The sequence below is a fragment of the Odontesthes bonariensis genome, chromosome 10 (assembly GCF_027942865.1).
Source record: "Odontesthes bonariensis isolate fOdoBon6 chromosome 10, fOdoBon6.hap1, whole genome shotgun sequence".
Classification (NCBI taxonomy): domain Eukaryota; kingdom Metazoa; phylum Chordata; class Actinopteri; order Atheriniformes; family Atherinopsidae; genus Odontesthes; species Odontesthes bonariensis.
The window spans coordinates 18,614,514-18,641,424 of NC_134515.1; the positions used below are offsets into that span (position 1 = coordinate 18,614,514).

A 26,911-nucleotide genomic window follows, 5' to 3' on the forward strand; every position below is an offset into this window, starting at 1 on the left:
AAGTAGAACAATGGTTATGTTGTTTGTAATTTTCTTCTCCTTCTCTTTGACTTGGAGCATGCTCATGCATGACTACTGGATGGATCTGAACTACCTGCCTCCATATGATCTCTTTACAATGGTCTTGACTTGATGGTTGCAATATAAGTTGTATGGTTTCAAAGTAGGAAGATATATTAGTATCAATTTGTAAGTGATGTTAAAATGGCCAGATTTGGGAGACAATTTGTAACGTAACCTAATGATTATATTGCAATGGCAGCAAAGCCTCCATTATTGCATGACATGACTGAAAATGCATTCATGCAGAAGTAGTTCTCCCTGCACAGTATCTCACAATCCATTTATTATCCAATTGGGACGGGCAATTACATTCAAACACAATTAGGTCAAGTAGCTCTAGATCACTGCTCCCACTTTGGCTGAGACCTGCATGCATTTACAGCGTACACACATCTTCCTTGAAACCAGCATTGAGATAGAAAATGATGAAACATGACCTGCCTCCAAGCCCAAAAATCTGATTCTCAACTACTTTATCCTGCCAATGCTGTTGTGCACTTCCCTCCGCCGGCCACCGGTGGTGATATGGGATGGTGTTCATGTCCTCTCCATGGGTGCTTGATTCTTCCTCTCCTCCTGACAGCCGACTACTGAGGTTGAGGTGAAGAAGAAGCTGTCGGGCTCCCTGATGGTGTCTGTGGACCAGCTCAATACCTCCTTTGGGCGGAAAGAGCGGGCCAACAGTGTCATGAGCGTCATTACCAACACACTAGTGGAGGGTACTGCCACTTTACCCAGCTATTTAACCTGCTCTCTCATTATTCTTTAACTAGGGCTGCTCTCATTGGTTGAATTAGTTTGACATGAATTTCCTGCTTATCTGCTTTGCATATCCAAACAGTACCAGATACATACAATGCATAAAATTTTTTCTATCATATTATACCATTGCATGCAGTATGCTCTCGCACGTAACTATTTTTGGTTTTGATGTGTGGTCCGCGCTATGTCTTCAGAGCTGGAGGAGTCTCAGCGCAAGTGTCCACCATGCTGGTATAAATTTTCTAATACATTCCTGATCTGGGAGTGCTCCCCCAAGTGGATTAAGTTCAAGGAGATAGTAAACCTGGTAGTCATGGATCCTTTCGTGGACTTGGCCATCACTATCTGTATCGTCCTCAACACCCTCTTCATGGCCATGGAACACTACCCCATGACTCCCGACTTTGAGGACATGCTTTCTGTAGGAAATCTGGTGAGTTTAAATTTTTGTGCTATTTTTTTTCCTCCCTTTAATCTAATTCTCTGTTTCCTTTCAGTTGCTCATAGAGGCGTGTAGTCAGGGGGGAGGAAATTCCATGACCGTCTTCTGTTTTCCTGGATTTTTCTTTTCTTCTTGTTCCGTACATGCACACACATGTTCCCTGTCCTTTCTCCTTGTATTTTTTCCCTCTTTTTTTCCTCTGAGTTTGTGGAGCTGCTGTTTGTTTCAGTGGGACCAGCCTGCATCTCTGCTGGTTGGCTGACTGCTGGGAGGCCTGCATTAATATTTCATGGAGCCTGATCAATGAACTGCACTAAAATGGTGCCTGAATCACAACTCAGATAACTCAACCTGGCCATTTTCACTATTAGTGCTTATTTTTTTTATTTTCTATTTGTCTTAACTGAGTAAATCTGTTTGGCACCACAATGTTTGATTACATATTACTTCAGCCTCCAAAAACATTAGGTTATAAATCATACAGACACAAGTATTTCTACTGCAATGATGAACCGCTCGCCTTGTGTGCTTGTGTGTCTGTGAGTTGTGTGTGGGTACATTAAAGCGGCAGTCGGCAACTTTTTTTTAGTCATATTAGCTTGAACTGTCATGGGATTGTGGAAGTAGAATATTAAATAGGCTGTTTAGGAAAAATAACGAAATCTGTAGCTCCCTCTGAAGCCTGTAATCATGCTTACAAAAACCGAGCGTTCCCGGCTGTTTTTAACCAATCAAGTTAGGGTGGAGGAATCCTACCTGTCAATCACAGCTTGTGCACACGCCGCTGAGCGTGAGTCTGCCCCAGCTTGTGTGCGCTCACACTGGTGTGAACTCACGTGCACAACCTCGTCCACAGAGGGGGAGGGGTTTGGGGGATTCGGAGCTTGTTAGAGGTTGGGGGAGGGACCTGAAAGTTGTGTCAGTTCGAATTTTCCGACTTTAGACTCGCAATTTTGAAAACTTGCCGACTGCAGCTTTAATATGCTCGGGTATTAACTTACCATTGAAAGCTCTAAAAAGTGTCATTTACAATTTTCTTGCCAGAGAATGCAAATGTGTTGGAAGGACATACATTTCTCGGTCACCTTGATACAATATAAGTAATCCTCTTTCACAGGAGTACACACAAACACACACACACACACACAAACTCACATGCATTATGTCATGTATTTATTCACATGTCAGTTCTAAGATTGACGGTAGTCCTCAGTTATTTATTAGAGTTTAAAGAATTTTTTTTTATTCACACTGCCTGTAGAACACACACTTAACATTATCTAGATAGGCTCCCTCTTTAAACAATTAGATATATTCCACTGGTGAAAGAATATTAATTCGTAGTTATAGATGTCAGATACTGTACATCCCCGTTATTAAAGAAAAGCTAACCCACTGAATCAAATATACATTAAACAGTTAATTTAGAATGCATATTTGAACTGAATAAAGCTGACACTACTCAGGGAACATGGTAAAACATCAACCAATCACAGTCCCGAGCTGAGTGCAGTGATGATTGTTCCAAATTAGCTTGCTAAAGTAAAATGCTACTGTATCCTTAGTAAGACTGATGTGTTATTATATGAATTCAAATAATTAAGAAATATATTCCTTCTACAGTAATTGTTTTTCCTTATTGGTATATGCACATTTCTATCGCTTTTTGAAAAACATGTGCTCATTTTAAATGTTGGGACAAGGTCTTCAAAAGACTAGAAATTTTCTAGGCTTAAAAAAAAAACTAACCAGAAAAAAAGAAAAATTGTAGGGGTAATGGGTTAATTGACAACAGGTCAGCAACATGAGTATACATGAGTTTTTCAGAAGTAAAAGATAGGGACTAGTTAAACTAAAAAACTAAAAAAATTCACCAAGACTGTAGGTTGAAGAGAATTTGGGGATTTCATCACTGCATTAAAAACGGACTCTTATGGAAATCACTGTAAGGGCTTGGGAACACCCCTGAAAACCCTGAGTCAGGAAAAAAATGTATTAGAAAATGCAGAAGCTCCACCAGCTTCTCTTGGCCTGAGCTCATTTAAGCAGGCAGCAGAGAGTGATTAGACTGAAGTCTGTGAAAAATCACAGGTGTCTTCAGGTGTTCCAGGTCACCTGTAGACCTGTAGAAAAGATATACCACGCACACGAGGACCTGTTGGGGTCATAAAAATAGCGCAGGATTAAAAGTAAGCAGATATTCTCTCAAACGAAGAAATTTCTCTTTTTGGATATGATATTTTATCTGAACTTTATGAAAGCTTTAAATGATTAGCTTATCGTTGTAGTCTTTTTTTCATTTGCACTTCACACAGCATTGCAACATTTTTTGGAAACAGGATAGTAGAAAATGATTAGCTTTTTTTAACATTTCTATTCTTTGCTCATCGTACTTCACATTCTCCCCTGTGAAACATGTTGTTCAGCCAAAATCCCTTGTTCAAATGATCTCTCTTTCCTACATGACAGGTCTTCACAGGGATCTTTGCAGGAGAGATGCTTTTCAAGCTTGTGGCCATGGATCCATACTACTACTTCCAGGAGGCTTGGAACTGTTTCGATGGATTCATTGTGACTCTGAGTTTAGTGGAGCTGGCTCTGGCTGACGTTGAGGGCCTATCTGTGCTGCGGTCATTCCGATTGGTAAATATTACTTTTAGCTCCTTCCTGAGCAAAAGCAAATACAGATTACATATGGAATTATCTTCTGATCACATGAAGTATGCAAAGTCTGTGTCGCAAAGTCATTATGCTAAGTAGTTCTTGTAATTTGGATAAAATACACATTAATTTATCCTGTTTTTACTTCACTGAAGTGAAGCAACTGTTTACTGATGAGAACATATTATGACTGAATCACATCCCTCCCACTCTTTCCACCCATCTTTCTTTAGCTGAGGGTGTTTAAGCTGGCAAAGTCATGGCCCACCCTCAACATGCTAATCAAGATCATTGGTAACTCAGTGGGAGCCTTGGGAAACCTGACTCTGGTGCTGGCCATCATCGTCTTTATCTTTGCCGTGGTGGGCATGCAGCTGTTTGGAAAGAGCTACAAAGACTGTGTGTGTAAGATTGCAAGTGACTGTGAGTTGCCTCGCTGGCACATGAATGACTTCTTCCACTCCTTTCTGATCGTCTTCCGGGTTCTGTGTGGCGAGTGGATCGAAACCATGTGGGACTGTATGGAGGTGGCTGGCCAGGGAATGTGCCTCATTGTCTTCATGATGGTCATGGTCATTGGTAACCTTGTGGTGAGTGTCCAATCTGGGAGGCTGTTGCAGTGTGGTCAGAGATTGAAAAATTAGAACTCATCAAGTTTGTTGATGTGTGTTTCAAGGTGTTGAACCTGTTCCTTGCCTTGCTGCTGAGCTCGTTCAGTGCTGACAACTTAGCTGCGACAGACGATGACGGTGAGCCCAACAATCTACAGATTTCTGTCAAGCGCATCAAGAAGGGCATTGCATGGATAAAGGCAAAGGTGCGAATACTGGTGGCAAATCACCTGAAGAAGTCACAGATGGAGGATGAGCAGAAGCCCTTGGATGACATGTATGACAAGAAGCCAAACTGTATTGCTAATCACACTGGCGTGGACATAAATCGTGACCTGGACTATGCCAAGAACGGCAATGGTACCACCAGCGGTATTGGAAGCAGCGTGGGCAAGTACATGATTGACGAAGACCACATGTCGTTCATCCACAACCCAAATCTTACAGTTTGCGTACCCATAGCCGTGGGAGAGTCCGACTTTGAGAATCTCAACACAGAGGACTTCAGCAGCGAGTCAGACATTGAAAACAGCAAAGAGGTCAGATATCCCATTATTCATACAGAAGAAGAATCTGAATCATACTCATGCTTTTCAAACTAATCTAATCTTAGCATTTAGCTGAAGCATGAAAATGTAAGTAATGATTCTTTACATGCTGTTTATAATCCTAAACTACTTCACACAGTGCGATTTTCTTTCTCTGGGCGGTAAAGCCATGGGTGTGGCTGGCTCCTTTGACTTTGCTCAGACACTAATGTAACACCATTACTCAATAGAGACATCTAGAGTAGCTGGAGTGTGGAAGAATGATTTCCCTCTGATGTATGCATTTTGATTAAATTTATTTACAAGAGTTTCAGAGCAGATTATCTGCCACTTGATATTCCATTTCAGCATTTATGTGTATTGTAAATGATAACGATTACTGTGAAGTCCATCTCAGTATAAAAGAAAAAAATCTCTTTGAGCATTTTTTTTTCAATTTAAAGCAAATTTTCTATTTATTGAGCAAATGCCATTTGAAAATTACATGAAATGTACATTTCCTTCACAGGTCCCAGGAGGCATCATGAGCTCAGCTTTACCTTACTTAGCAATTCTCAATTCTGGGATCAAACCTGAAATGTTTGCATGCTTGTCCTTGCGCACACTCATAAATCTGCTTCTCTGCAGCTGGATGACACCAGTTCTTCAGAGGGCAGCACAATCGACATCAAGCCAGACGTAGAAGAGGTGGTGGTGGTGGAGCCTGTGGAGGAATATTTGGACCCAGAAGCATGTTGGACAGATGGTGAGATCTCTGCCTCCAATGCACCCATTACCTCCACTCCACAGCACCCGGACTCCCCTGGGTTGAGTTCACATTACAGGGGCAGAATGAAGGAGAATTTCATTATGAAGGATCACTCATGCATGGAGTTTGTCCATGCATCTGATGCATATTCAGCTACACTGATCTCTCACTGCATTTTCGGACAAATGTTTATGTGATAAAGCCTCAATTTTGATAGTAGAAACAAAGTGGAAAATTCCCTTAATAGGGTCAAATTTGTTAAATTTGTGTCTGCAAAGTTCCAAGGCTTCACTGAATTTATACAAATACATGGATTTAAAAAGAAAAAAGTGTAAACTTACTGTATAATTCAGATGTTTTTTTGCTGGCAAAATCTGTATTGGAACATTAACCCTAGAAAAAACAGTTACAGCACAAATATCTAATGTGTTTCCTTCTATTTGTCCTCAGCTTGTGTGGCCAAGTATCCGTGCTGTGGCCTTGACATCACTATGGGCTGGGGGAAAAACTGGTGGTTCCTGAGAAAAACCTGCTACTTGATTGTGGAACACAACTGGTTTGAGACCCTGATCATCTTCATGATCCTCCTCAGTAGTGGTGCCCTGGTAAGGAGGCATGTGTTTGCATTCTCTGCAGACACACAAACAGGCTGTACAGAGGCATCAATACTTGAAACCATAAATTATATTAATTTATCAGTGTACACATTTTATAGACTGCACAAAGTCTAAGTTAGATGAATAAAGACTGAATAAAGACTACTCATTGAAGGCATCACAGAATCCAGTGTCTATGGCAGTGAGGAGGTAAAACAAGTCAATCAGAGGTGTTAGTCAGCTGGGTTTGATGAGGGCCCGGGGCGCTGGTGACTGTACAATCTATAAAATAAGAGGTGTATTTCTGGGAATGAATGAAGGGGGCCATGTTCTCAAGCATGTCAAATACTACCAAAACACTTGGGAAGTTTGTCGAAATATTTCAGATAAGGTATTTTTTCCTCCTGTAAATCACTGCTAGTGATCAGCAGGCAGATCATTGGCAGAATCGTAAATCATCATTTGCAATATTTCTGCTGCTGTCTTGGTTGTAACTGACTTATGTTTTCTGTCTTTCCACAGGCCTTTGAGGATGTGTACATTGAGCAGAGGAAGACCATTCGGATCATTTTGGAGTATGCCGACAGGGTTTTCACCTACATCTTCATCCTGGAAATGTTGCTGAAGTGGGTTGCCTATGGTTTTGTCAAGTACTTCACCAATGCCTGGTGTTGGCTGGACTTCTTCATTGTTGATGTAAGTCACCCTCTTGTTTTCCCTATGTGTCGAAGACATGAGTAGTTAGTGAAGTTGGTGAAGCGACACGCTATCATGGACTCATACAGACTATCAAAGAGTAGATTTGACTTTGACAGTTTAGTAAAAATGTGTGTTTCGCTTAATTAGATTGTTAGAAACTAAGTTAAATGTTCTATACATACCATATAGATACATCATATGATATTTGCGTGTTCTATTTATGTGCTGCCCTTTGTGTTCTCCATTGGGTGTGGTTAGGTATAAAAGGTCAGGATTTTTATTGAATATATGTTTGATATCTTGCATTTGGTGAGAGGATGTGTTGTTTTTCTTCAATCTTGCTATAAGGACAGTGTTTTACAAGACTTTACTGCAGTCTGTCCATATCTAGCACACTCATGCCTCTGTCACCTTTTACAACTCTATCCAGCAACATTTTGTGTATCACTCTGAGATGCTTGATTATGCACATTACTCTGTACATCTGCAAATTAATGAAAAGGTGAGGTGTGCTACATGCACATATGTCTTATGTATGTTTCTAATTTAGCAAATTTCTGTACATTTGAATATTTTAGTCAAAATCAAAGATTAATTCAGAGCTAAACACGCAGCTATTTACAACAGACGGGTGCTAACACCAAATTAAAGTCTGCTGATCAATACTTTGAACTTATTGGTTAACTAACCATATTCAAGTCATACTCAGAGCAATGGGATGTGTGAAAGATGTATTTCTGTAAAGCTGCTGTCTCTGCCTGTGGTTTTGACCTGTACAATGTTTGACATGTGCCTCTGTCCTCTCTCTTTGTGTACTGCTCTGCTCCTTGTGTCAGTCAAGACTGAAAGTCCAGAACAGGAATTCTTTACTCTATTCTCTGGCAGCCACACATACCAGTATAACCACGGTTTAAATGTATAGTGTTTATTTCATTAGTTCACAACCTCAGATTGGTTGATGGTACTTGTCTCCTTTTTTTTCTCTCCAATTATAGTGTGGGGAAGAAATATGGGGATGATTTGAAATGCATCAGCTCTCAAAACTAACTTTACTTACATGCTAATCAAGGGCTTAATATGCGCTGAGTGGCACAGTGGATAGAATAAGAATTTCCTCGATTTCTGACTTTCTCCTTGAACTAACCACCTCTCCGCAGTGTCCAACACCTCAGCCAATACCTGTGAATGGACTCCTATCAATGGCCAGAAGTTGCCATGTTGGTTCATTTTGAGCCCAGCCCCCCCCCCCCCCCCCAACCCCACCCCCTTCAGCAAACATGCATGTATTTCCTACAGATTATGTACACTTTGTTCAGTTGCATTACCTATTTTGCATTTATATATTCTAAGGTTAAGCAACATGAAATTACACTTCAATTCACAACCATAGCAAATGTTTAAATGAAAACTGAAAGAGCATGCACAGCTATATGTGAATTGTAATCAAACCACACTGTTCTGATTCAGATTATTTCCACTGCAGACTTCCTCCCTCTTGGTGTGTTGTGTAGCCAAACACTTGGGGCAGTGCGGGGTGTCATGTTTCCCAAATTGTGAACATGTTATAATGTCCCTCCTCTCCTCTTTATCCATTCTCCTTTCATTCCTTCTTGGAAGTGTAACATCAGGAATGTGGTGATATTGTGCTGAGATGTAATGATGGTGGGTGACAGGCGGCCAGCGGTAAGTTTGGTCTTCACTAGCGCTCCCCCTTAAAAAGAAAAAAAAAAGAAAAAGACTGTGCTTGATGAGTCAGGGCTGTGTTGTGGCCTGACTGTGCCTCTGCTGTCCTGTGTTGTGGGGTGAAACCAATGCCGTGGACTCAAAAAGGGGGGGCACCATCATTAGACCGGCCTGTATTTTTCTCTGAATGTGACTCTTCGTATGGGTTTGTTCCTCCACATTTCCCTGTTACTGCATCTTTCTGTTTTTCATTTGATTTGTGCCTCCCTGATTTTCATTATAAAAATGTTTTTGTATTCTATCATGTGGCTATTATCCATCAAGGGCAAGTGGTCAGTATAGTATATAAGTGACATGCTAAGGCAGTGGCAATCATCACTAGATAAAGCAGATATTTGCTAAGTAAAAAAACCCAGTTAGTTTTATGTTTTGTTCGCACTGTAGAAATAATAATCCTCATATTTGTCAAAATATATATTTATTCAATGATTAAAAAAATGTGTGTAGCATGAGGCCTAGGTGTCATACTCCATTCATCTTTCTTTTTCACTCAGATTATTATCATTGTTTTGTTGTGTTTTTCCCTTTGTTTTTAGTTCATTTTATTTCTGTTTGGTTTGTGCTGTCGTCATCATGGGATCACAGCCCCAGATGTCATTGGCCTTGCCTTGCAGAGCTCTGTGAGAAGGACGTTGAGACACTGAGGCCGCTACCACACAGTTGGCCCAGCAGGGGGGGGCCAGAGGCCAGACACCCCAAAGGGGGGCTCTCCAAGGGGTCAGGCTAAAGGTGACAATTACCCCAAACACTGTAGTTTAGGTCAAGGCAAAATCTTTATTTTACTGTGTACCCATCAGAATTGCTGCTAACTTGTTTGAGATGCAAGTCCATTGATTTAAATGGGATTGTGCCAAAGAGTAAGTGCTTGGAGCAATATCAACAAGATCTAAATGAAGGTCTTATCCAGACCTCCTTGGACTCAATGTTTGACAAGTATCTAACATTTCCAGTAAGGAGAGACTCTGCATCCATGCTGCCACTTGCCTTTGTACTCTTTCTGACAGATTTTAAATGGTTGAAAGGATCTACCTCTTGTAGTTTTCGCTGACAACACCATCAGTCAAAATGAAGATTTTGCCTGTTACAAACCTCCCTCCGTGATTTTGGTAAGCTTTGGTTGTTGTGTACTTCTTGCGGTGAGTTTGACCAGTTGGTGTCGGTGGCTGGTTGGAGGTGCTTTCACATGTGTTTACTGTTGATAGTTTTTCTTATTTGTAAGTAACTGGCACTTCCTCTGCTACAATTCCTCCAGCATCCAGAACAAGAAAGTTACAATAAGGCTTAAGAAAAAAAATCATGGACTAAATCTAGAACAAAATATAACTAAACATTAATACTTTGGACCTCACTCTAACATAGCTACCGACACTTGCATTTAGCATCTTGAGTAGCGTGCATCCAGAAATAGAATCCACCTTTACAATATTTCACTGTGCGGCAGACAGCCTTTCATGGGTCTTTTCATAAGGCTAAGTTATTCATTCTTATCTCACCGCTGCTCAAAGACCATAAGTGCAGTTTATTGACCACACTTGCGATTGTCCATTTCCTCCTTGGTTAACCATGCAATTCTATACGTGTTAAGTTTGGATCAATAGAAGCCTAAGAGTTCTCTATCTGTATGATGTTGAGGTGGATAGATGCAGTTTTATGAGATAATGAGTAAATATGAGGATTTAGTGAGTGTCTTAATCAATCATAATGCACAACCAAGTGTTCCTTGGCTGCGGTAATCCCTTGGTGGCTGCTGGTGGACTTGATAAGGGGCTGCACCAGTTTCTTTGAGGTTATGTGCTGTTATTGTTAACCGTTGTTAATTGTGTGTAACTCGACTGTACTCAGTGTTATTTTTATTTTTGTCCTTTCAGTGCCATCCAGTGCTAATAACTATATCCGGTGTGCCCTTAACCTCGATCCCTGTTTCCTGTGTGTGGTTCATGTGACTGTGGCTCTCCTATTTGACTCAAAACGCTGTGTGAAAACCTGATTTGATATTTTAGAAAGACAATTGCAAAATTACATACTTGTACATGTTCACTTGTATTCTTTCTCTTAGGTTCCGTTATTTTGTCTGTCTTAAATTAAATGGGATTTTATGCCTCAGCCCAAGAGCGACATGGAGAGACAATGTTAGAGGGGCAAGGGTAAGGCTCTCAAGTCTGTTGGGTTTTTATCAGCTTCCACAGGATAACCTTTCTCCTTCCCTCCCTCCCCAAATCCTCTTCCTCTGCTCTTCCAGTCCTCTCACTTGTATCTTAATCATGTAGCACTCTGCCTAATTTACCCTCTGAGTCTTATGTCTTTCTCTCCTCTCTCTTTCTCAACCACAAATTTCTTTGCAGGTACAAAGGACTTTTCACATCTCGTCAACTGCCCCAAAATAACAGACAAACAATCCCTATGGCCTACTGCTACTAAAAATACTACGCACATAAAACCTATACTAAACACTGACCTTCTCTCTCAGTGTATATACATGTATAAATGCAATATTATACATGCATATACATGCATAGATTTATGTGTGTATGTCAAGCAACTCTCCGCCTATACCAGGGCCGATTCTCTTCCCTAGTGAATATTCTCACCTCTAACAGTTTGGAACCTCTTTTGCTTCTCTGTTTTTGTGTAGGTGTCTATAGTCAGCCTTGTAGCTAATGCGCTGGGCTACTCCGATCTAGGGCCCATTAAATCACTCAGGACACTAAGGGCCTTGAGACCCCTCAGAGCCTTGTCACGTTTTGAGGGGATGAGGGTAAGATCCAAAGCTAAGCAGCTGATCCTTCCGCATGCCCATTCAACAGTTTAAAGCATGCTAGAACTGATCTAAAACAAACTAAGAGGACAAAAAAAAATAAAAAATCGAAAATATTGGGGGGATTGATTTCAAGCCGGGAAATGAAAGCCAAAAAGTCACATTTCCATGCGCAGTTCTGTACCATGCCTTTGTTAGAGCGAAAGAATAAGTCATGATGCAGCTGGGAGACTTAGTAAAGCAACAGTAAAGTTACATTGCAAGCAGAATGACATACATTTCAATTGAATTTCCTTAACAAACAAACAAAAATGTCTACATACAAAAATTGATTTGTTTGAAAATAAAAATGACTAAAATAGAAAGAAATATTTTTCACAAGCTGCCTCATCACATCAGAGACAAACTACAAGTTCTTATTACTTCATTTTCCTTTGTTTTTTTCTTGATTGGCCAAACTGAATGCGAAAATAGTCAAAGCTAACCAAACTTACATGCCATCTCATAGCGCATTCAAACCAACAATTCAATCAACCACTGCTTTCAATTAAGACACCCCCCCTTCCCCCCTCTCCTCTACATGACTCCCCCCCCCAACCTCTCCTGCTCCCATAACCTCTTCCCACCCCAGTCACCCATACCTCAATGCATCTGGCATCGAGAACAACCAGCAGGACACCGAAACCTCTGCCCAGCCAGTCACACCAAAACTCTGTAAGAAGGTCGGCTGACAAACAACCACTCAAAGAGATCTGTATTATTTACAGAACAGATTTGACTTGCTGCAGCAGTACCTGTGGTTGCTCCAGCCGTCTCTTCCTAAAATACGCAGATCTGATTGGTCGTCTCTGTGACTGGTGTTAGTGATAGGTTGCACCTGGTTGTTGTCACTTGTAGTCCCCTCTGTCTCTTTCTCTTTATGAATTTCTTGACCTCTTGATCCCATTCATCTTTTCCTCTCACTATTCTTGGGCTGGTTGTCTTGTCTTCTAGTTTGAGATTCTCTTTTTCACCTCAAACTCTTGCCACCTGCTCCTACTCAGCCCCACATGTGCAACACTGCACAGCACCCGCCCCACCCTTCCTCCCCCCCTTTACCTCCGTACCTCTTTATCCCTCCACTACTCACTCCACCTGGACCCGGTATGGCTAGGCTGGACCGCTGGAGGGTCCCCCACTCTCTCCTGCTTGTTCAGGACCTTTTGCATCAGGGACAGAGATAAACCACACACTCACAGTGTTGTGGCTTTGGGAGAAAATTATTTGTCAAGCTTCTGCCATTGTTAGACTTTGGATTGTACCACCTGAACAGCTGATCAGCTATCAGTCTATTCTGGCAGCAGATTTTTTATGTTTTTTATGTAAAAATCCTCATATTAAACACATTTAAAGCAGGTTTAATGCCTTCCTTTGGGAATGCAGGCAGAAGCTTTGCAAATATGCTAGGCTACCATTTCCACAAAGCATTTCTGCAATCATGTCATGGCACCACATGCTGTAGCGCAGACAACAGGCCCTGGCCTCATGTTGCCTTCCACTCCCACAGGAAGTGAAACTGGGAGGCAACAATGGGCAAAGTTAAACTCTGACTTTGAGTTGTAGACGGCCGGTGGACCATAGCTTGACTAGCACTTCAGACAACACTCTCAACCATAGACAGATGTGTCGCCTCTGTTTAGCACGTCCCAAAAATGACAGACCAGCAGATGAAGAAGGCCAGTGGAATCATTTAGAGGGTGGATTGACTGTAAATGAACTATATCATCAAATCTGACTCAGAGCGAAGTTTCATTCATACTAGATATCCAGTGACTAAAATCTGATGCTGTTGCACATGAGCAGACATCAATGCTTTTAGGCCCTGGATAGGCTTTATGGATGCCGTCATGACTGTTTCTCTGAAATTTCCTAGGTTTAAGCGTGAATACGATGTTGTCATTTTTGGGGTTGGGAAAACATGGCACATTTCTTAAATCAAGTATTATATCATTACCAATGCCCCTGTGAATTAACTCATTCTATGGGTGTATGTGGTAAGCGATTTCAGGCTGGCCCAGTAATGTAAAGGGAAAAAAACTGAGGAATTTGACCCTGCTGTATCAGTTTGTTATTATTAGCATTATTTTTACTTAATGTTTGTGTTCATCAGTTAAAATACCATTTTGTTTGAACTGGAAATGGAAAATTAGAGGTCAAAGCAATAAATAAATGAGTAGGGAAGTACATGAATGGAGAGATGAAACCATATGAAAGAGATTCTGAAGAGTTGGAATCATGAAAACTTCTGCATCATCGTTAAGTCTTATGATATGAATGCTTTAATCTGACCCATTGGATTGCTTACCGAGTAATGATAAGGGGTTGTTTTTTGACTATTTTTTGTTTTAATGTTGTTTGTAATCTCGGTTCTTGTTTTTTGAGCAATGCATTTTAAGGGACAAGCACCTTTAGCTCTTTTTTTACAGACATATTTGTTTGAGCTCCACCAAAAGAATTGGAAGTGATAAAAATATAGCAAATATAGCTTACCGTCTGTTGAATTTTTTAATTTGTATAAAGACTTTGTATTTAAACTCTTAACCCCAGCTGCTTTGATCGGGGCTGATATATGTTACAGACCAAGCTTACAAATGTTGATATCCCACATCGGTCACATCATTACATATATATTTGTTAGCAAGCCATGTAAATACCATAACTACTAGTCAGATAAACTAGTGAGCAACACTCTAGCCACTATCTCTCTCTCCAGACATTTCTCTATTTATTTGTGTATTGATTTGAGCAAATTCTTCAGATTGCACAATGCCATGTAACACGCATGTATTATAACTGCCGATGCACATTATGCATTTTTGAAAGCCATTTTCCCTCTTTCTGAGAATGCTTTCTACATAGCATGGCCTAATTCCCTCTTTTCTTTTCTTTTTTCTTTAAACACAGAATTTTTGAAAGCGATTAAACTGTAACTCAGATAAAGCAATCAAGCAAAGAGTCATTCTCTCAGCAAGTGCACTGGCATCACTGTCGAAGATTAAACTGCCATTTTTTTAGTTCTTTAGACCTTCAGTTGTATGTTTTACATTCAAAACAATATTTCAACTCTGTGTTTTATATTCCATATGTAAAATTTTGATTTCACACTTAACAGCCTGTGAGGATCGTGCACACGCTGAAAGAATCCTGCTCTAAAGCTCCTCCCTGTCTGTTTGTAATGAGGAGGGAATATGGCTCCACAAAACGAGTCTGCCAAAGACATGCATGCTCAGCTGTCTGCCTGAGAGCTGCTGGTCGGCCTGCCTAACACTGATAGTGAACCTGTTCACTATATGCTGAGCTTATAATTCTATGGGAAATCAGACTGAATTGCTAGACAGGAATAGATTTTTTTGGGTGGTGGTGGGAAGAATTATTCAATGATTTTACTGCTTTAATGTCACGTTGTTTGACTTGGGCTAGTTTTGGAGAGAAGCTATAATAGAACTGTTGACTGTCTAAAGTTGGGGTGGTTAAAGTGGACACCTCATAGTGTTATGGCAAACACTTCATTTTTTTTAACTTATAAATTAAAAAGTCTAAATATGTGAAAATCTATTTCTCACATTACTGTCAAATCCTATTATTATTTCACATTTATATTAAAACATATTAATATATGTAATATACTTTAACAGTATGTACATTTGAATTAATAATAGGAACATTTAGCAAGCTGGTGATTTTTTGAGGACCTAAAGCTTTAGAAAATAGGCACTTGTAAGGATGTGTGCATTTGTGTGTGTGTGTCTTTAATTTCAGAAATTAGAATAGATAAGTTTTAAAATTACAATTAATCTCTTGCAGTAATTTAATGTTCTCTCACAATTTTGTTTTTCTGTGATATTCTTTTAATGCAGCAAAAGTCATATGCATATTCTGTGACACTGTAGCCCATATTGCATGCACAGAGCATAACAAATTACCATATGAGATATAAAACGGTGGTATGAAAGCTGCTTTAATCATGAAAAAATATGTTATATATAGAAATATGAATTGTACATTTTACATCATTTGAGTTTGACTGATTTTTAAGTGTTCATTTGGCATGTGTCTGTGCGTGTATGTGTGCTTGAGGGTCCATAAAGCAGGTCCAGTTGCTTTCATAAAGAGATCAAAGAAAATCTCAGTCACATCAGTGTTGCTCCAATTAAACTGGGACTGATACAGCTCTCCTTGCCTTTAATTGCCCAATCTTCAGTTTGCACATCACAGCACGCAGAACCATTTCTTTGAACAGCTGCTCTTAATTCTGAGTGTAAAAAGATGGTAGCATTCTCAAGCAGAAAGTGTAATGCCATAACAGTATGTAGTGTCTTATCTGAGGGTTAGAATGAACTGTGTCTATTTTGTGGTTCTCACACTTTTATATCCTGTCTCTCCTGGTCTAGGTGGTAGTCAACGCCTTGGTGGGTGCCATCCCTTCCATTATGAATGTGTTGCTGGTTTGCCTCATCTTTTGGCTGATTTTTAGTATCATGGGGGTCAACTTGTTTGCGGGCAAGTACTACTACTGTTTCAATGAGACATCAGAGGAATACTTTCCTGTCGACGTGGTCAACAACAAAACCCAGTGTGTGGCACTCATTCACGAGAACAATACTGAGGTCAGGTGGAAGAATGTCAAGATCAACTTTGACAATGTGGGCGCCGGCTACCTCGCCTTGTTGCAAGTGGTGAGAGCGTCGATCCTCATCTCGTCTCCTGACTCCATTTCCTCGTTTCACGCTAACTTGTGTTCTTTTCTTATTTTCCTATGCACTTTTTTTCCTTTATGTGCCTCACCTGAAGGTCTGTTGTTGCTTTAAATTCCATTTGCTTTTTGCTTTCACAGCACTATGATGATGCCTATTCTCCATATTCATTGTGTATATTTGTATGCCTCTCCATGCCCTTTTCTTCATACACTTGTTTCTTTCTGTGCACAAGCTGTACCACAGGACATGCATCACTTTCGGTTTGAGTTTTCTTTGAGGATTGCAATTGTTTACAGTTTTTATTTTCTTTATATTGTTTTCTGAGTATAAACAAATTTATACATAAGATCTTGTCTCTCTTTTAAAAGGCCACATTCAAAGGCTGGATGGACATAATGTACGCTGCTGTGGATTCCAGAGAGGTATATTTGTTGCTTTATTGCAATGCTGATTTAAAGTGTCTCATTATATGCCTGACTGTGAGTAACACGTCATAAAGGAAAAGCAGGTATATTGACTTTCTTTCTGAAACATAGAGTACCATGTTTAACATTAGATATGAAGTTACTGCCAGCAGCCAAATTACTTTGATTATAAGAATGATTGTACAATTTATTGTTGCATCTACTTGTTAGGCAACCAGAAGACACTCAAGTCCCTGCCAAGACATATTTTTCTGGAAAAGTCCATGGAAGATGGATATATTTCACTTTTCTTTTGCATAGAATTAGTGTTAAGTAATACACTGGTACCTTTCGGACAGAGCTAGACTAACTTTTTCTCCAACCCGGTTTCACCATAGTTTATGCTAGTTTATGCTAAGCTAAGTTAGCCAGTTGGCAAGTCAGTAAAAAAGCATATATCTCCTACAATGTTGAGCTTTTCCTTCAAATTGAAATAACTAAATAGAATCTTAACTTTAAACATTGTTCTTCCATTTAAGGTGGAAGACCAGCCTGACTATGAAGTCAACATCTACATGTACATCTACTTTGTTGTCTTCATCATATTTGGGTCCTTCTTCACCCTCAACCTCTTCATTGGTGTGATCATTGACAATTTCAATCAGCAGAAGAAAAAGATAAGAATTGTTCCATCTCCTAATTCCTATTTTGGTCAAATAATTCTAAAACATGAATTGGATTGTAACCAATTTTTCTTTATCCCTTTACTTTGGAGGTCAGGATATCTTTATGACAGAAGAACAGAAGAAATACTACAATGCCATGAAAAAACTGGGGTCCAAAAAGCCACAGAAACCTATTCCTCGACCACAGGTATAATTTATCTTATGGTTACTGCTTTTAGCCAGATGTTAGCTATAACATTCAGCATATTAAGCTGTTTGTTGGAACTTTAGTAAAACTTAACCCCATCCCACTGTGTGTCTTCTCACTTTGCAGAACAAGATCCAGGGCATGGTGTTTGATTTTGTGACACAGCAAGTCTTTGACATCTCCATCATGATACTAATCTGCCTCAACATGGTAACCATGATGGTGGAAACAGAAGACCAGTCGGATGAAACAGAAAATGTCCTCTACTGGGTCAACTTTATCTTCATTGTAGTCTTCACCACAGAGTTTTTGCTGAAGCTCTTTGCTCTGCGCCACTATTACTTTAACAATGGGTGGAATATATTCGATGTGGTGGTCGTCATCCTGTCCATTGTTGGTGAGTGATGGAAGTGGCGGACATGGAGCAATGAGTGGATGATTTGAGAATGCCTTTAGAAATGTGATTTCATTCTGAATAAACACCTTTACTCTCCCCTCCCTCCCCCCAGGCATGTTCCTTGCTGACCTCATTGAGAAGTACTTTGTATCACCAACCTTGTTTAGGGTGATCAGGTTGGCCCGTATTGGACGTATCCTTCGTCTGATCAAAGGAGCCAAGGGAATTCGGACTTTACTCTTTGCACTGATGATGTCACTGCCAGCTCTTTTCAATATTGGCCTACTGCTCTTCTTGGTCATGTTCATCTTCTCTATCTTCGGCATGTCTAACTTTGGCTACGTAAAACATGGAGCGGGTATTGATGACTTGTACAACTTTGAAACCTTTGGGAACAGCATGATCATCCTGTTCATGATCACCACATCAGCTGGCTGGGACGGCTTGCTGCTGCCAATCCTCAACTACCCACCAGACTGCAATCCCAATTACGAGAACCCTGGTACATCTGTGAAGGGCAACTGTGGTAATCCCTCTGTAGGAATCTTCTTTTTTGTCATGTATATCATAATTTCTTTCCTCATTGTAGTTAACATGTACATTGCCATTATTCTGGAGAACTTCAGTGTGGCCACAGAGGAAAGTGCTGATCCACTCAGTGAGGATGACTTTGAGACCTTTTACGAGATCTGGGAGAAGTTTGATCCCACTGCCTCTCAGTTCATTACTTTTGCCAAGTTGTCTGACTTTGCTGATACTTTGGAGCACCCACTTCGTGTGCCAAAGCCTAACACTATAGAACTAATTGCTATGGACATGCCAATGGTAAGTGGTGATCGCATTCACTGCCTGGACATCTTGTTTGCCTTCACAAAGCGTGTGCTGGGTGACAGTGGTGAGTTGGACATGCTGAGGCAGCAGATGGAGGAGCGTTTCGTTGCAGCAAACCCCTCCAAGGTGTCATATGAACCAATCACCACCACCCTCCGCCGCAAACAGGAGGATGTCTCTGCCAGAATTATCCAGAATGCCTACCGCACTCACCTCATCAGGCGTGGCATCATCTTCAAGCGCTACGCTTTTGTTAACAATAAGCTTGAAAATGGTGGTACCAACCAAGAGAAGAAGGAGAGCACACCGTCCACAGCCTCGCTCCCATCTTATGACAGCGTGACCAAACCTGAAAAGGAGAAGCAGGACAAAAGTAAAGAGGATTGGGCCAGGAAAGAGAAGGACAAAAACCAAAAAGATGAGTGGGAATCCAAGTGTTAGGATATGGTGACTCAAAATCCAATAAAACACAGTGAGATGAGACTCTGAGCCCAAACACCAACAAATGTAGAAAAATCAAGTAAGAAGGAAAAAAAAAAAAAAAAAAAACCCACAAAAAAAATGTTTACATACTCAAATACTTCTGAGGAAATGTGGTTTCCTATGTTGTCAAAGACAGCTGAACCAAACACAATCAGTTTACTGCGGAACCTTTGCTGCATAGCGACTAAGTTCATAGAAATGAGGAGTAAATAAAAAACTGACTCACAGTGTGCTGGCCAGTGGCACACACTTCTTTTGGGACCAACTGCCACAGTAAATCACTGCTAAATGATTGGAGGATTGCGAATTACCTGCCACCACCAAGTGTGGAATCCCGCAAAGCTGCTGCGGGACTGGATCACACAGATCTCAAAAGAACTGTATCAGCAGTCTAATGGAGGGTCTGTACCACCAAGTTTACCATCTTTATCAAGAAGAGAACAATAATCTACTAAGCAAGTTTAGCTATGAGGAACACACTAACAAGGGAGGGGGGACACAGTATTGTAGTCAGAGGTTTTTTTGTTTGTTTGTGCAGAGTATACTTGCATCTTTACATTATTTGAGCAGCAAAAAAAAACAAAAGAAAAAAAAACCCATTTAGCCCATGTCACTGGTCTTTTCATCCTCTCTTTGTTATACTGACATTGAAAAATACATTTTTTTACATGGGCTTTCATTCTGAGTGAGTAGGGGTCACTAGTCAATGTTTTGACTTGGGCTGAAGGAAACTTGCTCATACAGTTCCAAAAAAAAAAGTATTGTGCTCGTAAAATGCATAGAAATGACTTGCATGAAGGCATGTTTTGATCAGGAATCATGCATGAGTAATCATAGTCCACAAGACACTAATTCTCAGACCACTTCAGTGGCTTGGCTGTAATTTTGAGGCTGTCCACTGGGGAAATTACAAGAACTATAACTGGAGAGATTTTGAATTATGATATATGGGATATTGGGGGAATGATGTTGTGTGAGCCCACCCTAGTTTTGCTTTTCAACATGCAGATATGTCAATATCAGGTGAATGTAAGCACTCAGCGGCACAGTCTCAGTCGGATAAGCCAACAACATGCAATAGAATGGTTTTTTTGCTGCTCTGAATGTTAATAGCATAGAAAAAGTGTGGAGTGTTTGAAGTATTAGGAAGCAAAATTTCCTCATGTTGAGGTTGCACAGATTTGGAGGGCCATGCCAGTTTTCCTGAACAAATCAGGGGCTTGGATCTTTTCGTTTACTTACAGCCATCCAACAGTCACTTTTGTTACTTACCTCTGGTCCCTGTTACAGCAATGAGAGCAGGTGATGTTTCACGCCAAGGAATCCATATCTGGCACCAGTATGACTCCAGTGTGCTTAAGTGTCAATAGGTATCAACTCCACTGCAGTAGTTCCTGGAAAGGTAATGGAAATGTAGTTTAAATGTCTGGTTTAGTTTATTTTTCTGTTTGGGGTTTTGTTTAGGGCTAGTGGAAGAACTGTGTTTAGGTAAAGACATTCGAGAGTACTTTTACTGATTCATTTAATTTAGGTTACTCATTTGTACTATGTCAGGTCCACATACGGTTTTCCCTTGGATGGAGGTTTTGGACAGTGCTTTTTCAGACAATTTGAGTTGCCAGCTTTAGAAAAAAAAAGAGTGATGCAATCATTCTCAGAAAAGGGTTTGATCAGTGAGAGTGACACTGACCACCTGATACAGCAGAGTTAGCAGAGAATTATCACAAGGACATGCCTTGTCGTGCCTAGCATGTATGGAAAGTGGATTGCTATGAAGGGCTTGTGGTTTGGACTGTAGAAATAAATGGATTCTGTTTGGTTTTCAGGGAGGTGGATGGGTGATAAATAACACAATTTAAACATGGACCAATACATAGATAGAAGCCCTCCCTGCAAGGTTTTTGACTGACTGCCATGAGAAAAAGAACAGCAAGAGTTAAAGACGAGAATAGTGCTTTGGTCCAAGTCAGACTGCTGAAAGTCCCATGTTTGTCAGTGTATCATTGTGCTTTTGTGGGACCTCTTAATCACTGTGTGGTCTTGGACCTAGGGTCGCAACATCTTTTCACATACTTGCGGACTTTCAAATTCTATCACCTGCTTCAAAAGTAACTTGCCAGAGATGAAGATAGAAAAGCTAACACTTGCCAGAAAAACCATCAGCAGACCTCACATAAAGCAGCTATGTTGTATAATATGCTTTGTTGGTGTTTTTCCATTGGAAAAAAAAATTAACCGAGGCTATGTCATTCGGTAAATGAGACACAACTGCCTCTATAGATGTTCTGCCATTTCTTTTCTACATAGGAGTGATGGTCCTACTTTTCAGTGGATGACTGGACATAAATCTAGCATCCATCATCACACCACTAATGCCATTTGGTGTGTTTAACACTGCCTGTACCAGAACCCCCTGTAAAACAATAAATGGAGGTCTGTTTACAATATGAGGTCTCTAAATCAGTTTGGCTGCTGCACACTGAAACCAAATACATTCCCAATGAGAACCACAGGAGGAGTTTGTAATGTCATCCAATAAACCCATGTTTCATCTTGGATGTAATGTTTTAGAATGATACATTCGCACTTGGAAAAAAAAAAGAAAAAAAGGAAAAAAGAGAAAAAAGAAAACACAAAAACATATATATGTACAGTGCAGGCTATGATGTAAATGGCACAATTGCTGATAAAGGATGAACTTTTTGAGAGAAACTATAAATATTGTATTATATTGTTTCATTTTATCAGCATGCTTTGTTGTGTTTTTTGTAAATATTGAATTTTAAAAATGTTACTACTAATAATCAAAAAAGGAATAATAACAATAATATAGAATGGCTTCCAGCTATGCCCTTTGTCACATTTGTTACCTTTTGGATTTTTTGAGACACTTTTCACTTTGTTGACGGAAATTGAATGAAAAATAGATATTATATTATACAAAAGATATATACATGTATACATATATGTCTATATGTATATACATAAAACAGAAGAACACTGTTTGTCACATTTGATTTGTGTGCAACACGTTCAGTGGATGTCTAAAAACTGGTTGTTTCCAGCACTCTTCTATGTTGGGGAATAGCCCATGTGCAATGTTACTGGATGTAGCCTGATCATGACAAAAAGGATAATGTTACCAGCACATTTCTCACCTAACTGTCATAACTCTCACATTCAGAGTATACAGGACACACCCACAGTCACAATTACAAACACACCAAGGTGACGCTCCTCACTGCCCACCAACTTTGCCGGTGATCTCTTCACGAAGGACGCCCACTGGAGTGACTGACTACTTCATACGCCCTGAGATGATACTTACCCCAGGAACTTTTTTTCCCATACCCACACACCAGTGCCATTACAGCTCAACACATATACAGTCATGTTGTCATCCTCACACTTCTTTTGTTGAATGGTTTCTAGTGTTCCACTCAATGGCATGTGCCTTTTTTCTGCTTTTTCTGCGAATTTGGATGTCAATTCCATACTGAAGAAAAAGAACAATTAAAAAAAAAGGAAAGAAAACAAACTTGTTTCCAAACTGTGGAGGGTGGGGATTTGGGGTCGAGTACAACATTAATCAGGGATGTCGAGTCAGAAATACTGCCGGAGGATCATCCAGACACCCCACTTCATCTTAATATTCAACAGTGTGTGATGTTAACAGAAAAACAGCTAACTCAAAAATGTCCTGTTCTTAGTGCTATGTGTGTCACCCACTTGGCTTGTGAAAAAGCAGCTTGCCTTCTGTATTTTGGTTTGATTTCCTCTATATTTCTGTTTCCATCTGAAATTTATTTTTGTATCAATATTTGATTAGAAAACGCATTATTTTTTAGCATGGTTTATTATGGGCGTTTTTTTTTTTTCTTTTTCTTTTTTGCTGAAAAATTAAAAAAGTGCTTTTCAAACTGTTGTTATCATTTGACACCGTGATAAAAGAGCATATACAGTACAATATGATGGTGTGTTGCACAACCACTTGGACTCTTGGTTTAGAATATATGAAAGATTGTCTTCATTTGAGCACGAACCTTTTTATTACCAATAAAGCAGCCTTCCAGTTACAACTGGTGTGTTGTTTATGTTTTTGAATAAGATATTCATTGCTTTCTTAAAGAGATTGAAAGAAGCTCTTATTTCCTTTTCTAATTTCCTCCAGGCCTGTTTCAGCATCACTGTGTCCACTTAAAGTAGTGGTTACCATTTTGTGTGCATTAGCTTACCTCTGTGATGCTGGATACAAGAATCTTACAAAAAGATCATGTGAAATGGAGCAGAGTGGTAACATAGTTGTGAAAGGCAGCCTTTCAGATGTAATGGACTTATTGAATTTGTTAAGTGCTTTGTGTTAACATCTTCCTTACAGGCAGAAGATGGAGTGCAGACCCATTGTTATTTAGTCCATACTTTGACGCTCCTGTTTGTTAACCTCTTTAGAGTCAGTAGCCTGGAGTAATATATGATATCACAGTTCGGCTGTAAATTATAGTATGTACAAGGCTTTGTTGGCCATGTTGGGAAATATGGTCTGTTTTTAACACTAGCTTCCAAAAGGAGGGGGAGAGCTAAACATACTTCTGTAAGTAGGTTGAATTCTATGTAATGATACATGCTGTCTTCAGATACTGGCTGCATGCCACATTCTCATTGCACGTCCAGTATCTTCCTGGCCAACATTTCTTTCTTTTTTCACATGAAAAAAAATAAAAATCTCCCTAGGTCCTGTCTCTCCCTCAAGTCACGTGGACTTTTCATCTCTTAGCATCCCCCTTCTCCACCCGCCTCTCTGGATATTAAGTTGTATTTGAAACTGATATACATTATCAATGGGAACCAGCTCTTTATGGATTATCGATTCTCTCTCATTAACGTTCCGCTGCCATGTGCCAGGATGGCTTTGTGAGACTGCAGCGAGGTAGAGAGGGGAGGAAAGGGGAGCTCAGACTGGGAGGGGGAGGCAAGAAAAATAGATGGGAATGGGAGGTGGTTGAGCACTGCAGTGCAGATAAATTAATGCAGCAGTCGAGGCTGAGTCAGCAGCACACTCCCAGTTTGGCCAAGCGCTTCGGTGAATTTGTGCCCATGGCTCCATGTCTCCATGGCTCACCATTCGCACCAAAATAATGTACTGGAAAAGGGCTCGTCAAATAAATGTCCGAATGACAGGCGCTGCTGCGCGCCATGCGGAGGAGCTGTCCTTGGTGCTGGAGGTGGAACCAGAAGGAAGAACATCCTGTGCTCCAACTCTCTCTGGGTGGGGCTTTATTGGACGAGAACAAGACTGAGTCGAAGCGAAAGCCGCCATAGGAAAAAAAAAAAAAAAAGTTCAGCGTGCGGGGGAATTCGACCTAATTCGCAGAGAGCCACACCTACACACTCCTCTCCTTTTCCTTCTCCTCTCCTAGCTTTCCTCACACCTTACCCCTCCCTCTGATGTGAGCTGCCACAGAGCATGTGGTTTCTCGGTGGGTAAACCTGAAAGTGGCTAAATATAACGATGAGAAGTGTCACACCATTGTCCTCTGACACGATTAGATTTGAAGATGAGGTTTTAGGCTTTTAATAGCCAACATGTGATGGTCACCCAAAAAATCCATACCTAATCCCATTCCTTCAGTCACTATTGACAACTATGAATTACAAATGCTTGTTGTTATTGTTATTTCGATGCTATTATCACTCCCCTCCTCTGTCCCATTTAGCTGCAGTCCTGTTGGTAAATGACTGCCAGACAGACAGTAAGTGCGAATAGCCAGCGGTAAAGGGGGGTTTCCTACCATCTGATGCCATATCAGTCCTTGACTAAGATAAGAGGGTTGTGTGTGGGCTCTACTGGTGTTCCCTCTCTCCTTCACCCCTCCTCTCACGGTTTCGTCTCTCCCAAGAGAGTCAAACTGGAGTAGGGAAGACGGAGCCCAAAGAAGTGCCTCTACACCACGGTCACACGCAGTACCAAAACCACAACTGCACCCTTACAAAACTCCCATTTCACTGAAGTCACAGTGGGACTTGTTTCAAAATGAGAAATTTATGTATACTATGTTTAAAGATTAAAACCTACACAACCACCACCAGCCACAGCCTACAGTTTATTTTTCCCCCCTCACTATATATCACCATCACTTATTGTATAACCATCTTGTGCAACAATGAAAATTTGTGTGGACAAAGTAGTCTACACCGCAAAAGGAAACAGAACAAATGCCTGTATACTCATACACCGCTTTTCTTCCTTAATATTTCCCCAATCAGCCAAGACATGACCTGTCTGATTTGACGAACAACAGCACCCACGTGTGGTCAGCATAATGTATGCATGACAAATGTCCCTTTCATAGGAACCTACTCATATTTCCATTTCCTTTGGGCAGCATTTACAGGACTTACTGTCAGTCTTTCCAATATCAATACAAAGCATTTCAGCTTTACAATACTTTATTCTCAAATGTTGAATAATTTGAAAATACATCTGTAAGCAACATAATATCAAAGGCATACAGGTGAATTTATTCACATACAGTCATTTATTTTCAAGTTGAACTGTTCATTAAGCCTCCTAATTCTATCTCAACAGCAAAGAAAATTTACCAAAAAATTAACTAAATAAATAAGCCTAACCCTAAGAAAAGTCAAACATACAAAATAATAATGTTTTCATTCTTCATAAGGCATGGGTATGTGTGTATTTTCTTCTGAAATCACCCTGAAGATAATGAGCCTGAAGATGATTTTTGCGACTGAACATTACATTTTTTCAAAATATTCATTTACATCTAGATTTAGATCGATGTAAATTTTATCTGGTAATACCTCAGAATACATAAATTGCCCAAATCTATGATGCTGCAGAGTGGTCATCATCTTTGATGCTGCTAGACGAGACAAGCAGTGACAAAATAATACTAGGTGGGAGGTCTTGTGCTTCTGCTGCAATTTGGAGCAGTTCCTCACGATATCTGTAAAATGAATGCAGGAGGAAGTAATTGAAAAATGCACCGAATTTAAGATACAAACACAACCCATGAAAAGTTTTTATTAAGACTAAAGAAGCAAAAACTTCTACCCAGAGGTGTTAGATAATTAACATTATTGAGCTGAACAAAAAATGAAAACATGGAGTCCAGTGGTTGATAATAGCTCATCGTTGCTATATAATCTGCAGTAAAAAACAAAACAATGCTGTAACTTCTGTGTTGCTCCATTACAAACCTATCACAACATCACAGAAGCAGATTTGGGATAAATGTTACTTTTGAGCTCACCGTTTTCGTTTGATGCTGGTCAGCCACTCCACAAAATCTTTAGCCTTTTTCTTATCAAGATTATTGGTGAGGTCATTGGTGAATGTTCCATCTGAATGCCTTTTGAGATGTTGGAGGATATTTTGTCCATTTTCCATCTGATACAACTGCCATCTATGAGAAGAATGGATTATGAATGAACGCTCTTAATTTTCAGCCAGTTTTAGTGTGGAACACTTAAACTTAAACAATGAATATACGGTATGGTACGTATTTTCTATACTTATTTCATAACAGCCACATGAC

The 26,911-nt window shown here is 40.1% G+C and overlaps 1 protein-coding gene across 9 annotated transcripts in view; it reads left to right on the top strand.

Moving 5' to 3' along the window:
* scn8aa (sodium channel, voltage gated, type VIII, alpha subunit a) overlaps positions 1 to 23,431 on the top strand; it is a 46,701-nt gene extending 23,270 nt beyond the window's left edge. For 6 of the 9 annotated variants that reach the window (XM_075476664.1, XM_075476666.1, XM_075476662.1 and 3 more), the window contains exons 13-27: positions 647 to 782; positions 1,020 to 1,258; positions 3,737 to 3,910; positions 4,162 to 4,518; positions 4,605 to 5,078; positions 5,715 to 5,832; positions 6,286 to 6,440; positions 6,954 to 7,127; positions 11,506 to 11,628; positions 16,059 to 16,343; positions 16,733 to 16,786; positions 17,308 to 17,445; positions 17,537 to 17,641; positions 17,768 to 18,038; positions 18,151 to 23,431. In XM_075476664.1, coding sequence (XP_075332779.1) covers positions 647 to 782; positions 1,020 to 1,258; positions 3,737 to 3,910; positions 4,162 to 4,518; positions 4,605 to 5,078; positions 5,715 to 5,832; positions 6,286 to 6,440; positions 6,954 to 7,127; positions 11,506 to 11,628; positions 16,059 to 16,343; positions 16,733 to 16,786; positions 17,308 to 17,445; positions 17,537 to 17,641; positions 17,768 to 18,038; positions 18,151 to 19,310 — 3,963 coding nt within the window. In that variant the 3' untranslated portion in view covers positions 19,311 to 23,431. The remainder of the gene's footprint in view (positions 1 to 646; positions 783 to 1,019; positions 1,259 to 3,736; positions 3,911 to 4,161; positions 4,519 to 4,604; positions 5,079 to 5,714; positions 5,833 to 6,285; positions 6,441 to 6,953; positions 7,128 to 11,505; positions 11,629 to 16,058; positions 16,344 to 16,732; positions 16,787 to 17,307; positions 17,446 to 17,536; positions 17,642 to 17,767; positions 18,039 to 18,150) is intronic. The other 3 variants (XM_075476669.1, XM_075476667.1, XM_075476668.1) reach the window with 1 other exon arrangement.
* Positions 23,432 to 26,911: the final 3,480 nt, after the last annotated feature.